This window comes from Bactrocera neohumeralis, chromosome 6, assembly GCF_024586455.1.
Source record: "Bactrocera neohumeralis isolate Rockhampton chromosome 6, APGP_CSIRO_Bneo_wtdbg2-racon-allhic-juicebox.fasta_v2, whole genome shotgun sequence".
Taxonomy (NCBI): Eukaryota; Metazoa; Arthropoda; class Insecta; order Diptera; family Tephritidae; genus Bactrocera; species Bactrocera neohumeralis.
Genome location: NC_065923.1, coordinates 25,509,702 through 25,527,079, shown reverse-complemented (window position 1 = coordinate 25,527,079; position 17,378 = coordinate 25,509,702). Strand labels below are relative to the sequence as shown.

The following is a 17,378-nucleotide window of genomic DNA, read 5'->3' as shown; positions in this document are numbered from 1 at the left end:
ACCACAGATGCTTACACTATAGTCTTGCCAATGCGAAACAAGTGCTCCATTGTTTCCGATCTACCATTTGACATGACTTTTGCAGTTTTGCACTCAGGCAGCTCGTTCCATCGGATTTTGATTTTCTAACTTCCAACCACTATTTCATTGCCCTCTATGCCTTTGTGGCCTGGCACCCAGTAGAAGTGAAGCTGCTTGCTTCTGGCAACACTTTCTACTGCTGCCCTGTTTCCCAAGACACTTCTGGTCGATATGCGATATGAGGTTACCGCCTTTATTGCTGCTTAGATGTAGATGTTCATTTTGGAATTGTCTGCAAGTGCATTAGAGGCCAGCTCAGCGGCTTTCGCAATAGCAAAAACCTCAGCTTGAAATATACGGCAATGGTCCGGCAACTTAAAAGGCTGTCTTATGTCTAACGCACATACGAATATATAGTATATTCCTGTACCAAACTCATCGTCCATTTTCGAGCCATTCGTATAGATGTTTACCATAGTAACTTATATAAGAATAAGAGTGGTATAAGAAAGCAGTCGACGCATTGGATGCCACGGTGGCTCACTTTAGGCAACAAGCGCAATGGTGAGATTGCCCGAGATAGACAAAGTCTGATCCACATCGACCAGCCTGCGGAAGGAAAAAATGATCACAGAACTCTCCTACACCGAATTATTTAGTTAAATCAACGTCGAATTGCAGAAAAAAGGTTCCCAAAGACAATGTATCGGTTCACACCTTCATAATCGCAATTGCTAAATTGGACGAACCACTCCCCTATTCAACATATACTCCAGATTTGGCTTCGTAGAACTTTTTTATGTTTCCAAACATGAAAGAGTCAAAATTCTTTCGAAATTTGGGTTAAATGATAAGATGTTCACATTCACGGCGGTCTACTTTCAAGACCTTCAGAAAAAAATATTTCTCTGTTGCGTGAAAAAAGTTGGAGAATTGCTGTAAAACAGTTAGATCCCTTCACAATCACCCATTGCGAAATGGCAGCGCTATTGTCTAAGTCAAAAGTAATAGCTCAAGACAAATTCTAATATTGTCCGAAAATTTACTTATTAAAGTAATGTTAAAAAAGAGAAACCGTTTACTTCGGTTGAACCGAAACCATAATACCCTTCACAAGAGCATTTCATATAGCAAATAAATGTAGGTATTCATAAGCTCACGTCTCGTCACTAGTACTGTTGCCTTGGATGAATGTAGGGTTCCGTGCTACTGACACGCTTCATACCCAAAATATTAACCAAAAATGAGTCGATCCACAACTGATTTTGAGATCCCTCTGTAACTTTCTGATGACAATACGATGATTTTAAAGCACTATTTCTTCGAAGTTTTCGAGGTTATCAAGATTAACAGAAGTGTATGCTTATGTTCATGATAATGGAAATATCTCAAAAGACTTCTGGAACCTTTTCAACGATTCCGTAGCCGTTATGCCAATGGAAAAATAAAATATGTTGACAGACAGACCGAAAGAAAAACGGTTGATTTAGTCGACTGAGCTTGTTGCGCCAACCATTTATATATACTTCGCCTCACTGGGGTATACTCGTATCTGGTATAAAAGTTATGTGATTTAATTTAGCAACATAAAATTTTAATTCCTCCCATTAAATTTCGCATATTTTGTTAAAAAAAAAAAATAATTTGCTTTAAAACAGTCCTTTCTGCCTCGAGCTGTAGGTACTCGTATATGCAATGGGCTGGCGAATGCCTTCGCAAATTAACACTTCCACAATAACCGAAGAAAATATTTAAATACTTTGCATAACCTTTTTATTTCCCTTTATTGTATGAGCATACCTTAGGAAAAGGTGAAAAACGTCAACGTGATGCTAAAATGGAAATGGAATACCGTTAAACGCTGGTAATGGTAAATCTTAGTATTTTTTTATGCAGTTATTTATGAGAATTGATTTGCCATGTTTGGAGGTGCATATTTGATGTTGTTCGGCAATATCTGTCATTATTTTACGATCCTCGAAGATTTTGCACTTTATAGCTTTCAACTGCTTATCATAACTCTGGCTGGGTATGAAAGTGGTTATACGAGTATTACTGAGAATACATGCATACAACACGAGTGCACATAACGGCAATAAACATATTTTTGTGCGTATCCTTAGAGATTTTCAATGGAATACCCCAAATTCACACAGTGACCTGGTAGCTCTCAAAAATCGCCCATTCATGCCACACACAAGCATTGGTTCATACATAAGTGTGTATGGATGTGTGTATTTATGAATACTCATGGCAATAAATTGCGGCAGTAAAATTCGTATGCGTAAATGCAGTGCATGATTTCGCTTTATTTATGTTGTGAACGCGTGAGATTATCCAAACGTTCGCTTGGGAATTCATACGCTGGTACATATTCGGATAATATTATGAACCCTGGCTATGTTTATAATGGCGAAATCGTTTACTGCTATTTTAAAATTTACCACAAATACATAAAATGGCCTGCACTAAGCTCTTGGCGCGAAACTTTGCGTGAAAAAATCGTTTTTATTGTTGTAGATAAAGTGGAATCAACGTGGAATGTGTGTTGGTAATGAGGGTAATTATATTAAAAATAGAACATTTTCACAATTTATGTTAATGTATCAAGGCTTTGAAAAGTATACACGTAAAGAGTAAAGAGTTTGTACAGTGTACCTGAAAGTATTGAGCACTTGGTTCTCAAACAGTTTACCAAGCAAGTCGATTTCTACGCAAACCATGCTAAACAATCAGTATAAAATTTCATGAAGATCGGTTGAGTAGTTCTCCAAAAGTCTTGTCAGGCGTTTTAAAAACAGTTTCGAGAAAAACGCGTTTAAAGACGGCGCACTTCAGCCTAGCAAGCCTCGAGTGCACAAATTCTCAAGGCTTTATCTCCGAAACTATTACTCGGATGAACTTGAAAGTTTGGGACATTAGTCTAGTGGTGCTGCTGTAGAGTTCAATAAGGTAATAAAAAAATTTGATATTTTGAAACCAGTAAACCCATGTAACGCCTTAAGATTGAATAAAGATGAAAGTGACTTAAGCACAGGGTAACTGTGGATTTAAGGCATTTTTTATGAGATCGCGGTGAAGCATGGCTCAAGATTTTGTATAAATAAGCAAGTGAACTCGAAGGTTTTTTGTTTCACTTCTTGAAGAGAGAGAGAGAGAGAAAAAGATGTATTAAGGGTTATATCGACATGTAAATCAAATTTTGGGTTCCCTACGGGGGCTACGGACCTCTGAAAAAAGATGTCTTGCGAGAGATTGCTCTTCAGAAAATTACCTAAGGAATATCCAAAAACAAAAAAGTTATTACTTCAAAATTTTGATATTAGACAAAAGGGCGGCTTCTCAAAAAAAAATGTATTTTTGTGACAGAATCAAAACTTCAGTCCAGCCTAAAAATCGAAACCGGTATCAAAAATTTTATTCCTTCGATCTTTTGCGAGGTTTGACCAGAGACTTAATTTCGATACCACGGGCAGCAGGAGCTCTTGGAGCTCGCTCCAACCGGCTTATGCGGACTGCCCCCTTGGGGAGTGTCGTGGTGGTTGTGGTTAAAAACCCACCGACCTCGAATCGCTTAAATCGCTGTGTTTTGTTTTGAGCGCCGTGGGGTAAGGCTGTTGTCAGCATTTACTCACATTAAACACACTGGACGTTGCTGCGATCTTTATCTGACAAATATATTTAAAAATATCGATTTCATGTTGATAAGCATTTCGAGGAAAAAGTGTTTAAGTTGTGGGAGACGATTTGACGGATGAGTTGCAAAATTTCGAAGCGACTAATTTCTAAAGCTTTTGTCGTCCATTATCTTAGACTTTGAGAAGTTATCCAATAAGTTGTGAAACGACATGAGCTAGACCTGCAACGTATCTAAATGAGAACCAATGCCTTCGTTCAAAATCTATTTCTCAATACGGTCGGGCCTAGTAACAAAGATCAAAGGAAGAAGTTAATTGCTACAGTGTATAAAAAAAGGCTAGCAAAGACTCACCCCTGAACCTCCGTGTTCACATTTACGTTTCACGTTTAATGGGTATCTTAGCCAGCCGTGAAATCCAACGAAGAATAACTCTTGGTAACAGGTGCTACTTTGGACTAAGTAGGCAATTGAAAAGTAAATCATCACTTTCGTTCTGCTATATGGTGGAGAGGCTTGGACAATGACATCATCTGGTGAGCCGGCCTTAGGAGTTTTTGAGAGAGAGGTTTTGCGGAAGATATAAAGTCCTTTGCACATTGGCAACGGCGTTTACTGCAGACGATGGAACGATGAGCTGTACGAGATATACGGATAAAAGTGAACACTCCAGCTTTGAAGGTTTTCGATTCAGTACCCTCAGGTCGAGAAGGACCTGTACATGGTATCTCGAATTGGCGCCAAATAGCGAAAGGAAGAAATAACTGATACGCTGCTGTTAACTCGGCTATAACCGCCTAAGCGTTGTTAAGGTCAGTAAAGAAGAAGCAGCAATGAAAAGTGATAAAAGAGAATGGTTGGAATGGTTTTCAAGACGAAGTCACTATTGGTTCATACTTTCTTAAAACTGAAGATGGCACAACGAGAATTTTTTGGTTAAAACAATAAATCCAGCACTTGAAACTATCTAAGCTACGGCGAACCAAATTGAAACCATTATTCGATGCGTTACTAAGTTAGAGCCGACTTAAATCAAATATAAATCGATAAATACTTACTAATTTGAAAGTAAATTCTCATTGAAACTCACGTTACTATTGGCAAAAGACTGAAACTGTCGACTTTGATAAGCTACCTTTGAAAATTAATCGCCATACACAGAAATTGGTGCTATTTGGTGCCAGGTTCGAATTATGAGGTGGATGAAAAATAACCTCCTACCCAAGCTTTCGGAGATTCTGGCTGGTCACTTTCGATTATCGATGTGTATTGGCCAAACCTTTGCATTATTGATTTGATATTGTACAAAGTCATTAATGGCGTTCAACGATCTATTGGGAGATTTCCATACTAATGAAGTTGTTAATATCTTATAAGCCCCTTTTTTCTTTAAAGCTCCACCAGTTTTGCCTCAAATGAACAGAAGGTCCTTGAGTAGTCATATGCGTTTCTTTACTGGGGTAAGCTCTTCGAAAAATTGACGAACATACAAAATGACTTATGGTGAAATTTGCTGATGGATGTTAGTTGTAATGATTAGAAAATTGATTCCCATTTTCAATTACTTTCGTTCAACACTTTTCAATCCCAAGCATAGAAAATATTTCTATCAGCAACTTTCAAGTTCATTGGGTTAAGAGTAAGCCCTTTTTAAGCTATTATATTGTTAAGTGTCTGTGTGTATTTGGGCTCGAATCAAAGCGTATTGCTTATGAGAACCTCTGGGAAGTTAACGTCTCCATTTAGACACGCCTTTAATAGCTTCATCAATCGTTGCCCGCATTGACTGTTGCTGTCAGCCACAAACGAAACGCTTAACAACGCCCAGCTAAAAATTCTCAGCCAAAATACAACAACAACATACAAATTTTCTTTAACTGAAAGCAAAAGCAGTTAGCATGGCTTGTTGTTTCCACATTCATATCTTAAGCGTGAGTTGCCGGCGTCGGCATGGTGTTTTACGCTTATTACTTTCCTGCTTGCTTAAGTTCATAAATAAATGGGTAATTGCTTTGGCCAGTGCTGAGGTGTTTGTGTGTGTGTGTGGGTGAAGGGCGCGTATTGATGAGCACAAATATACAATATACATATGTACGTATATATACATATATATACATATTTATAAAATAAAGTGCTCAGTTGCTTTTGGTTATTTTCTTGCCCGACGCTCTCAACCATTTCGTTGTATTGGCTAATTTGTATGCAAAAAAGGTTGTGCGCAATTTTCCAGCAGCTCATCACCCTTGGGCATCAATACCAGCGCAAATAGGAGTATTTACATGCACAGCTTCTTGAACGAATGAGGTCAGTAACGGAATATTTGAGTGTATCGTGTTTCCACCCTTTTACGATTACACTATACATGCATATATTATTTGCAAGGCGAGCCAGTAGGAAAAATTTGAGCAGAAATAAATATAATATAAATATAAGTATAGCTGATCTGATCAAATTCGACTCGAACTGTCAATGAAAAAGAAAAACATTTTCGGGTATTTTAAAACAAGTCCTTATTATCGCCTTCAAAATAGGCTTCTGAGCCAAGAAAAGCCGGTTCATGTTTAATGCAAATTTTCATGCGAATCGGTTGGAATGACCTTCAGTAAAATTTTTGGCTTCCTATTTTTTATATTATCTTAATTTTTGGAGCGCTATTCTCTAAATTATTGGACAGTCTCGATTACATATTCATAAACTGACGTCACATCATCAGTAATCATGCGTTTGCTGAATGTACACTCCTCCATTCCATTGTCAAGCATCTACATATTTTGCAACCTCAACTCGACGCCGTTTTTGCTAAAGACTCAGATCTTTTGATATGATCCATTAGAGTTGTTGATATCTAAATACAAAAGCAACCAGACAAACCTTTCGCGTCGTGAACAGAACTGGTCCACACACACCAAATGAAAAATAGAAATTAAACTTCACGTAAACATAAAAAAGTTGCAATAATCTAGGATTTTTATTGATTTTGTTTACGTTCGCAGTTTGAATGGATTTATCTTCATTAATTCAGTCCCAAATCAGTCTCTCACACGTCGTTCTCAAGGGATGGGCATCTTTGTGACGACGTTGAGGCGAATTTTGTGAAAGATCTTGGCCTACATCCTTAAAAAATGAAATTGATGCAAGAACTGAAGTCGCTTGTTCACCAGAATCGGCGTATGTTCGTAAATTGGGCTGAGCAACAACTTGAAAATGATCCGGAATTTCATCGAAAAATCGTCTTCAGCAATGAAGCTCATGAATAACGGCTTCGTCAATAAGCAAAATATGCGTTATTGGTCAGGCCGCAATCCACACGTACTCCTTGAGTCACCATTGAATCCCAAAAAAATTACGATTTGTTGCGGTTTATGGGCCGGCGGCATCATTGGGCCGTACTTCATCCGTGATGATTAAGACCGGCCCGTTACTGTGAATGGCAATCGCTACCGTTCAATGATAACCGAATATTTTTGTCCGAATTGGATGATATGGACTTGGAAAATATGTGGTTCCAACAGGACGGCGCCACAAGCCACACTGCGAATGTCACAATCGATTAATTGAAAACTAAGTTTGGTGAATGTGTGCGAAATGGTCCATTCAATTGGCCGCCTCGACGATTGATGAATTCGTACGAATATCTAATGTGAAATTGCAGCAGTATCGGTCAATTTATGCTTCAAAATCGTCGAGAATTGGGTTTAGTGTCTGGACTTCTGGAAGAAATCGAGTTCCATACATAATGACATCGAATGAACAGAAGTAAAGAATTTTATTGATATCCCAAACCGTTCCTGTTTGTAGCGCTCTTATTGTAAATCCCGTTATATTGTAACCAAATTTATGTTATGTTTCTACTTTTGGGCAATAATTATAATATTGCTTACAGTTTTCTTTTGACTTTAGAAAATAGCAAATAGAAAATTTCGGAATTTCGAAAAGTTGACCTGGAATTTCCTACTGGGTGTGTTACATACATACATACAGTACTTTCCTATTGGGTACGCAAACCAGTTTATGTTATGACGTTGCTTTCGGCTTCCTTTAATAAACATGTATACTCTTCGTCGTAAGTATTGCTATTAATATTGGCATTGAATCTATTTTTGTTGCCTTAGGTTAAGTGATTTTGCGTTAATATGTATTCTAAATGGGAAATTAAGACATGTAACATTAAAGGCTTGCTTAAACAAAAAAAAAATTACCAATTTCTTTAGTCTCTTGCCTAGAAATAATGAAAATGGAATGGCAGTTATTGGAACCCTTAAGGGTATTACCGGAAAAAGTGGGCAATCGAAAGTGAGGTCTATCTTTAGTTGGAGGCATATAATTACTAAACTCAGTGTCAATAACGATAATCTGCTATCGAATGTGCATTGGACACTTCGGTTTTATCAATACCACAAAATGGTCTGAAGGAGTGAAATAGGAGCTGTTGGAGATCACACTCTTGATATGTCTTATCGACTTTACCGTTAACATGCAGAAGCTCACAGCTTCGTTTCTCTAGCTCACCATCCACGCAACCTCCAAAACTTGTCATTTTTTCTTTCACTGAATCAAAATAGTTTAGACTTATAGAGATTACTGGTAAGACCGTTTGCGGCTTTGTCTTGGGTTGAGCTAACCTGGAGTTTACCCTATAGACTTTATCTAGGAAGTTTTGATATTAAGGAAGCTAGGTGAATAATTTATATTAAATCGCTCTTAACTTTTAGAACTGTTCTATTTGTATGGGAGAAGTGAAAATAAAAATGGATAACCTTTTATATTCATCTTTGGATCTGAGATTAAAATTTCCTTCGCAGGAAATTATCATGATCTTACTGAAAGACCGCTCCGTTTGATATATTGCAAGAAAGGATCTTCGAAACCTTTATAACAAACTCATCAGATAATATCTTAAAGCGCTGTCTTCATCCCAGCTGCTTCTTTTTTTGACTTTGACTTTCAAAATTGATATTCGAAAATGTATTCTTGCCTTGCCGGTTATACATTTTTTCTACTTACATCTAATAATCTTGCAACTACAACTGATTAATTTAGTTTTTTGTCCACAACTTACGTGACTTTTCCGAAGTTGAGGTCTTCTCCACGCTCTCCATGCGCACTTTGGCGCCCGAACCACTGCCATTGCCGTTGCCGCCGCGTTTGCCGTGTCCCTGATGTTGTTGCGAACGCAGTTGCTGGCGTTGTCTGCCCTTGCCGCTGCCATTACCGTTACCACTGCCGTGATGCTGTTGTTGTGCTTGACCGCCAATTGCAGCTGAGAACTTTTTGTCCTGTTTCCGACCGCCGTTCGACGCATCCGAGCTCTTGTTCAATTTCTTATTATTGTTGTTGTTGCCATTCTTGTTGCGCTTTCCACCGCCAACAGCAGCTGCATCAACGTTGCTTGCGCTGTCATCGCCGCCCTCAACATTGGCACCACGCGCTGCACGCCGCACCAATACGTCACCCGACTCCATCGCCATGACAAGCTTGGCATTCGCCTGCTCAGCGGCCGAAGCGTGTGGTAAATGGGAGCGTGAACGTTTCACTTTGCCGCCAAATGTTTTGATACTACGCTGATGGTGGACGAGCTCGTGGTCGCCGTGGGTGTTGGGGACTGCAGCGGCGGCGGAGTTGTGACTGCCGCGTAGACCATAAATCAATGTTGGCTGGCAGATAAATGCCACCAGCAAGAGTACGCAGACCATTAGAAGATTCATTTTAACAAAGAGTTGACGTTTTGATTGGTGTTGTTGTTTTTGTTGCTGCTGTTGCTGTTGCTCGGCCTCGAGTGGTGTCGGTTTTCTAGCCCTGGTGACAGCGTTGCTAGCCCGAATCGCAGTGCGTGTGCTGCGGCTGGTTTTTCTCGTCGTCCAACGCCGTTGCTGTTGTTGTAGCTGTCGGTTGGTGTGCAGATTTGATGGTGAACTATTGGCCAAGAAGAAATCTCTGTAATGACGTTAGGAGAACAAAAAAATTTGAAGAGTTATTGAAGTGCAAGATAAATAGTGGTAACAATAGAAACATATATTTTGTGAGTGGAATTGGCTGAAAATTGCTTTGACCATTTCCAAAACTATATGTGTCAGTTCCAGGTTAAGATTAAAAAAGAACATTAGCTTTATAAAAAAGAGTTAAACCATTGAAAATGTAGCCTAAAAGTACCTGATAAAAACTATATGCCATATAGTAAAAAGGCAAATGATGGTCTAAGCCAGAGGTCGATATAAAGAGGTCTTTCTTTAGGAAGAAATTATATGATATAGGAACCCAATAACTACTTTGAAATGAGCGATTTCTGAGAATAAGAAACAATAAGAATCAATAGATATGTATCTATGTATGTATATTATACCATCAGATCAAATTTGACTCGGACATTTAAATGAAATTTTCATATATTTTAACACAAATCTTTATTAACGTTTTCAAAATAGGCTTCTTTGAGCCGATACAAGTATGTCAACGCTTAATTCAAATTTCTATATACCTACTTGCTATAAGCTTCGGCTGGGATGGCTTTCAGTGCCTTTAATGCCTTCAGTGCTTTTATTGGATTTTGTGCTTTTGGTTTCGGCTTATTTTTGGAGCGTCATTCGCTAGATTGTTGGTCAGTTTTAACGTCATATTCATAAAACCACGTCTCGTTACCTGTTGAACATAGCGATCCTCAGCTAAATTGTTAATACAACTGGCCACCATCTCCTGGTTCTTATTAGGATTCGTGTTTCGTAAACGTCAGTTAAAAATTTTACATGTGAATACAAGAGCAAAGATAATGAGTCAAATTTGATACAAAGAAGTATGCGGATAACTCTTTGAAATGTTATAACTGCTTCCTTCATTGTTTCAGGTTTTTCTTTTTGCAAATTATATACCAGTTTTATTAGAAAAATTACGGTAAATAGAAAAAGGTTTATTAAAGCCTTAAGACATGAAATGGGGTTTAGTTGTTTATAGAAAAGATAAGGCTCGAAACTAAGAGGTTACTAAAATGTAATTGACGCGCAAAGAAGTATTACTCCATCAAAGAGAGAAACGAAACCCCATGAGGACATGTTAGCGGAAGGTTGCATCGCAAACCCTGACAGTCTGTTTCTCAGCTCTATGTAAAATAAAGGAATTGGTGTTTGAAAATCGACGATTAACAGTCGGAGATCTTTCTGCCATCGTTGTCATATCGGCAGAATCAATAAAACCATTTTGAAAGATCATTTGGGCCGAAGTGAAAGCACGTTTGGTCCAAAGTCACTAATTTTTTTCGAAAAACGTATTACTACTGGCGGTGAGTCTTGCATGTATGATTACGACCCGGAAATAGACGATCAGTCGGCCGAATATCGTGGCAAAGGTAAGCCAAAGTTGAAAAAACCACGTTAAAGCAGGTCAAAAAACAAGGTTATGATGCCAGGTTTCTTCGATTAACGAGGCACCACACCTCTTAAATCTTTCCAAGCATCCAAACTGTTAAAAGGAATACTATTTGAATGTTATGGGTCGTTTTCACGAAGATATTCGTAAAAAGTGGCCGAAATTATGGGCCGACAACTCTTAGTATTTGCAGCACGACAATGAACCGTCGTTTACTGTGTCGATTCTACGTGAGTTTCTTGCCAAATTTTCAAGAAATTTCGTGCCGCAACCACCATATTCATCTGATTTAGCTCCGTGTGACTTCTGGCTATTCAGCAATTATAAACGAACGCTCCGAAGAGAAAGTTAAGAATTTTAAAATTGTGAACAAAGTCTTACTATTTCTTGATAGTAGTACATACATATATTTAAACTCTTTTTGGAACAATGTCTCAAAAACTCGGCATTAATATGGTCTCATAACCGTTAATTTCGAAATAATAAGTGATCTTCAGCTTGACTTATGTAGTGCGTTGAGTTTGTGAGAGTTGAAAATCTGAAATTAGGGATGTGTTATATCTATCGAGTCTTCATGTGTTTTTACATGAAGTCGTGCATTTGTTCGAGCAACCTAAGTTAAGAGAGAGAATAGGCCAGAAAAGCAAATTGTTTTGGAATTTGTCATGCATTGTAGCAGCTGCATGGTGTTGCTGTCATAGAAAAAAAGGAAAAAGATAACACGTCACGAGTAGTGAAACGATTAAAACTTCATTAATACCAGCACAGCGCAACATTAGCCGCTCACATTTCCAAACATATATTATACACATACAAGTATATGCAAGTATACATACGTAAGTAAAAGAAATGCAGCAAATGTGAAGGAAAAAGTGCACACTTAACTGAAACAAAAACAACGTTAACAGCAGAATCGAAAAACGGGGCATAGAAAGGGAAACGAAAAGTGTGAAATAGCACGAAATCCGCTACTAACCAATTTTCCATCATCGCCAGCTGCTGCTTGGATGGCACAGAAATGCAACACTTGCTTTATTTGCTTCGTTGCAGTTTAGCACATATGCACACACATACATATGCCACCGTGCGGATGGTTGCATGCCGTTCTCCAAGCGCGCATTTCGCAACAAATCAATAAGGCGTGATCGGAAACATGTGTGTCGTTTTTTCCACTTACGCCAACAGCCAACAAGTCTCTTCCTTTTCTTTTTTTCTTTTGAAAATGCGCGAAGATGCAGCAAATCAAAAACTTCATTTATCTGTGAAATTCGATTTTCAGAAATAATGATATCGTTGTCTTGTACATTCTCCTACGCCGTGTTGTAGTGAAGAATGCATGTGAAATGGGTTTTCGGTTAGTTGGTAAGATAGTTTGGGTTAAAGGCTATGTTGGATTATAGGTTATGCTGAAGTTGGAGTTATGTTGCGTTAAGTTATGTCTAACTGAGTAGAGTTAAAGTATGTCTTAGCACAAAAAAGTGTCTTTTGTAGTTTAAAGACTCACGTTTCGCGCGCTTTGCTCAACTTATGGTCACTTAATCGGCCTGCTGAGCGTACTATTCGCACGACTATCACCCATCTTGAGATCTAGCAATCATTATTAGATAATATTCGACCAAATAGACCACATCCAGCACGCTGTGTATCAGTCGTAGCTGAAAGTGTACACGAAGACCGTGAAGAGTCGATTCTGCGCCTTTCGCAGCAACTCGAACTGACATATGGAACGACTTGGCGCATTTTACGTCGAGATCTTAAATTGAAAGCATACAAAATACAGCTTGTGAAATATTTTTTTTTTTACAGTCCGGGTCAATTCTGATCAGATGGCATACCAAAACTTAAGGTGCTCGAGTTCGCTGCTCGATCTCGATTTTTGGTATATATTTGAAGGCGCTAGTATTGACATGTATTAGAATCTTAGATCTTTCTCGGTTGTTTGAACCATTTTATCAATTTTTTTTTGTTTGCGTTGTTCGACTAACTGAGGACCCTATATACTTTAAATGGCTTTCTGAGGAAAGAAGGTATAAATTCAAATATTTTCTTTCCAACCTTGGAAATTCAACTTAGTGATTGAAGAAAGGTCTATGCATTCTTCCCTAGTTCTCAGACTTACTTTTCGAAAGTAGTGTTACTCAGTGATGGATTAAATTTGCTATGGGAGGGGTTAGGGGTAAAGTAAAAGTAAAAAAAAAAATACTTTTTTTTGCGAATTTATGTCTTAAATATGGATTGAAAAATTTAATTCGGACCTTTTGTGCATTATTGAGCACACTTTTGGTAATATAGGGTAACTTTTTTCGTCACATTTTTAGTTCATTTCATTGATATCGTGCAAGCAAATACTTTACGTGAAAGCGCAAGCTTTGAATTGGATTTGTTTGTGGCACCAAAACCCAATTTAACTGCCTTTAAAACCAACTGATTCTGTTATAGAAGAGCGTATTTCAATTGTACTTATGTACAAACTCACTCATGTGAAATTCGTAGTTGTAAAAATTTCTTCAAACCGGTTGAAACCGCCTTATTAAAAATAATGTGAACTTTACGAAGCTTTTTATTGCTGCACTAAAAATCGGGAGATAGAGAGAGCTTTCACGAAAAAACTGGTGGCGCATTAAAAAAATCCATCTTATTTCTGCGGCTAAACTGCTGCTTATGGATTCTTTTTCTTTTTACGTCTGCCATTGGTATAAGCTATCGTTTAACTTATTTAACGGCAGCAAGCGTTTTTAATATCTCTTTGGTAATGAGTTGTACTAACTGTTTTTAAAAGAAAATATATATCTATTAAATTGGCCGTATCTCTTCACCAATATTAAACTTTCACGAGTGAAGAAAAGTTTTAAAAATAATTTATGTCGCTCTTGAATTTTATTAAGAATTTTAAAAACAAATCACTTACACACACATACACACAAACACACTAACCAAAAGCATATTTCAGCCACCGAACAATGCCATGCATGCATGTGTGTGTAATTTTTATAACAACTTTAATTACATTCTCATTGTGGTCGGCAATTAACGCTTAATTAATTACCCATTCAAGAGCGACAAGAATAAAATAAAAATAAAATAAAATTTGCACTTGCAATTTACATTTAATTGCAATTTACACTAGCCTGCCACACTTTATAGCGAAATTATGTGCACACATTTGCGTAAAATGCACATTTTCATGTGCAACAACAAGGCGATGCAACGTACATTTAAACGTGCTGCAATAAAAACGGCCGCTGAATAAACGGTGAAAGTCGTTGCAAGCAAGTTTCTATGTCAGTGGTGGTTGCAAGTAATGGCCTTTCTCATTTTTAGTAGCATTAGTTGGTGGAAATAAAGCGAGATAGCGCTGCTACTTTGACATTTGCAATGAATTTTAGAGTATTTCACACGGTGCTACGCGCCGTATACGTAACCTACTTGCTGAAGTGAGCATTTGAGCGCAAGTTTGAGGAAGAAATAAATTAAAGAACTGTTGCTTTAATTTTATGTGAAATAAGAAATTTTCACTGTTTTTTAGACCAATTTGATTTGCGTTTATAGTCTTTCTTAGAATTTGCTTGATGTTTTCTTTTTATTTTCGGAAATATCTTTGCGAGTTAAGCAGAACCCCTTATTGTATTTGCAAGTTAGAAAAAATGTGTGTAGCAATCGGTAGTTTTGAAAAATTGTAGATTCCTTGCCCGTAGAACATTTCTAGGAGCACCTTCGACAAAAGGTGTCTGGCGGCGAAGAAGATTTTTCGGCTTAAAATCAAGTTAGAAAAAATGTGTATACAAATCGGTGATTAGTTTTGAAAAATTTTGGATTCCTTGCTCCCGTAGAACATCTCTAGGAGCCCCTTCGACAAAAGGTGTCTGGTGGCGAAGAAGATTTTTCGGCTTAAAATTATTTCAAAACCAAAAAAAAAATATTTACTCTTGTATGATTGTGACTGACTTTTTGGCTAAACACGACAAGAGAGTAATCGTTAAGTTATTTCATTCGCCAGATTTGGCTTCCTGTGACTTTTTTTCTGTTTTCTAAACTGGAAAATCCGCTACGGCCCTAGTGTTGTACAAAAAAGCTATTTGGAACTATTTTGGAGGCGAAGATATATTTAAAAAATAAATGTTTTTTTGACAGTCCGGGTCATTTCTGATCATATGGTATACCAAAAACTTAGGTGCTCGCGTTCGCTGCTCGATCTCGATTTTTGGTTTACTTTTGCAGGCACTAGTATTTTCTTAGATAAATACAGGCAATGATCGAGGCCTTAAGGAAAATTTAGATTTTTGGTAAATTACCTGGTTCCCAAAAAATTCGTACTTTCTTAAAAAATTTACACTTTAGAGTGGCATAAAAAAATCGAAATTATTATTCAACATCTTATTCTATACATCATTACTGGCCAATTATGCCTCAGAAGGTCGTTTGAAAAAATCCAAAAAACTGTTCATTGACATACATATGTATGTATATGTTTGGCTAAATGTTTTTTTTGCCAGTAATCAAGTTAGGGTGGACACCCATTGAAACTTGTGTTTTTTGTTCGTTTCGTTAAACGAGTGTCATTTCAGCGTTCATCTACCGTCCATTAGCCTAAAATGCAACCTTGTCGACTGTTAATATGCGACTAAGAGAGCCAAATCGAGAGCTCTTCAAGATTTGTTGATTAAGCAAACAAATATTAGGTTGTCAAAAAGGTCTTGCGGTATTTTCGCTAGTTGGCGCTGAAAGCGCGTAGTTCTAGTTTTATTCGTTTAATCGGGTCATGCTATACCTTTTTGGAAAGCTCATTTCACGCGCTAACACGTGTTTGATTGATTGTCGTTTCTTTTAAGTCGTTCGTGAGTTATAGCGTCGCAAACATGGGGAAAAATAAAGAGAAAATACGGCATATAAATAAAATAATATAAATAAAATTTGTGCAGTTTATGGACCCGATACGGTTTCCATTTCCACCGCACAACGATGGTTTCAACGTTTTTGTTCTTTTGTAGAGGTGGTCGAAGATGCGCCATGCTCCGGAAAGCCTGTCGTCGAAAATTGCGATAAACTTGCTGAATTGGTCGACAGAGACCGGCATAGTAGCAGCCGTAGCATCGGTCAAGAGCTGGGCATGAGTCATCAAAATTTCATTTCAATTTCAATAAAAAAAAAATTCAATAAAAATACCGCAAGACTTTTTTGACAACCCATTATAAATGGGAAGCAAAACCAACTAATAAGTTTGATTTACATTATGAATAAATTGATTAGACGTAGGCTCTGGATTATACATCGAAAATAAGAATGTCTTTTAGCGATCTTTACTATAATTTTTTTTGCATAGAAATTATGGCTCTTGGCTCGATTCATGCAACAACACTACAATGTACTCAACAATAGCCATCTTCGATTCGCAATTTCTCTGCTCGCTATCCTTGAGCGCTGCGCTTTTGTCAAAAATTTTACCTGTGAAAGTAACAACAAAGTTAGCGCGTTGAAGTGTATGCGGATATCGCTTTAATGCAGAACAACAACTTTCTCAATGCTACCAAATTATGTTTCACAAATATTAGATCAGTTTTATCTCCTAACAAATTATTCTCAAAAAACACTTTTTATTGATCTTAAAACCTTTAGAAGCATAAGGGGTTACATGGGTTTACGGGTTTCAAAGAATCGATTTTTATTGTCTCATTAAATTCTACAACACCTCTAGAATATTGTCCTAAATTTTCAAGTTGATCCGAGCAATAGTTCTGATTTTCAGTTTTTTTCCTTTGTCAAAGTTCTAAGTTAAGATTTTAACTAAAACACGTTTGTTTTTCACTTTAGAAGATCTTGTAAGAAGTTGTCCCGCCAACGCCGGCGCATCTTTTTTCAGAGCGGTCACCGGAATAGCGTCGCAATGGCCCAGGGTAAAATATTTTTTTTTTTTCAAAAATTTCAGAATTTTTTTGTTGATATGGTAGTGTATGTTTGTAACAATATTTTCATATTTAATTTTTCATATGAGAAAAAAAATTGTGGAAAAAGGCTGTTTTTTACCCGAGGAAACCCATGTAACCCCTTAAGGCACTTAAAAAAATAATATTTTGTTTATAGAAACCGAGTTTTCTGAAATGTATTTTTATGCCGAAAGAAACATTTCTTCCAAAGAGAGGTGCTCAACACAACTGCGTATGCAAAAGCAAAAAAATAAACCAAAGATTTCATCGCAGTAGTACCACAATAGTTGGCATAGTTTGTTCGATACGCTACTCTCTACGCTTAGCGAAAGAAAGCTAAGATAACTCAATTTGTTCGATTTCTAATACCAATTTCGAGTACAATTTTATTCATTAAGAAATGACCTTACGTAATTCTTTGTGTCACTTAAAAATTTGCATTT

The 17,378-nt window shown here is 37.4% G+C and overlaps 1 protein-coding gene across 3 annotated transcripts in view; it reads right to left on the bottom strand.

Annotated features, from left to right (window-relative positions):
- Nucleotides 1-17,378, bottom strand: part of LOC126762449 (uncharacterized) — a 122,707-nt gene that overhangs the window by 25,500 nt on the left and 79,829 nt on the right. For all 3 annotated transcript variants that reach the window (XM_050479185.1, XM_050479183.1, XM_050479184.1), the window contains one exon: nucleotides 8,718-9,592. In XM_050479185.1, coding sequence (XP_050335142.1) covers nucleotides 8,718-9,363 — 646 coding nt within the window. In that variant the 5' untranslated portion in view covers nucleotides 9,364-9,592. The remainder of the gene's footprint in view (nucleotides 1-8,717; nucleotides 9,593-17,378) is intronic.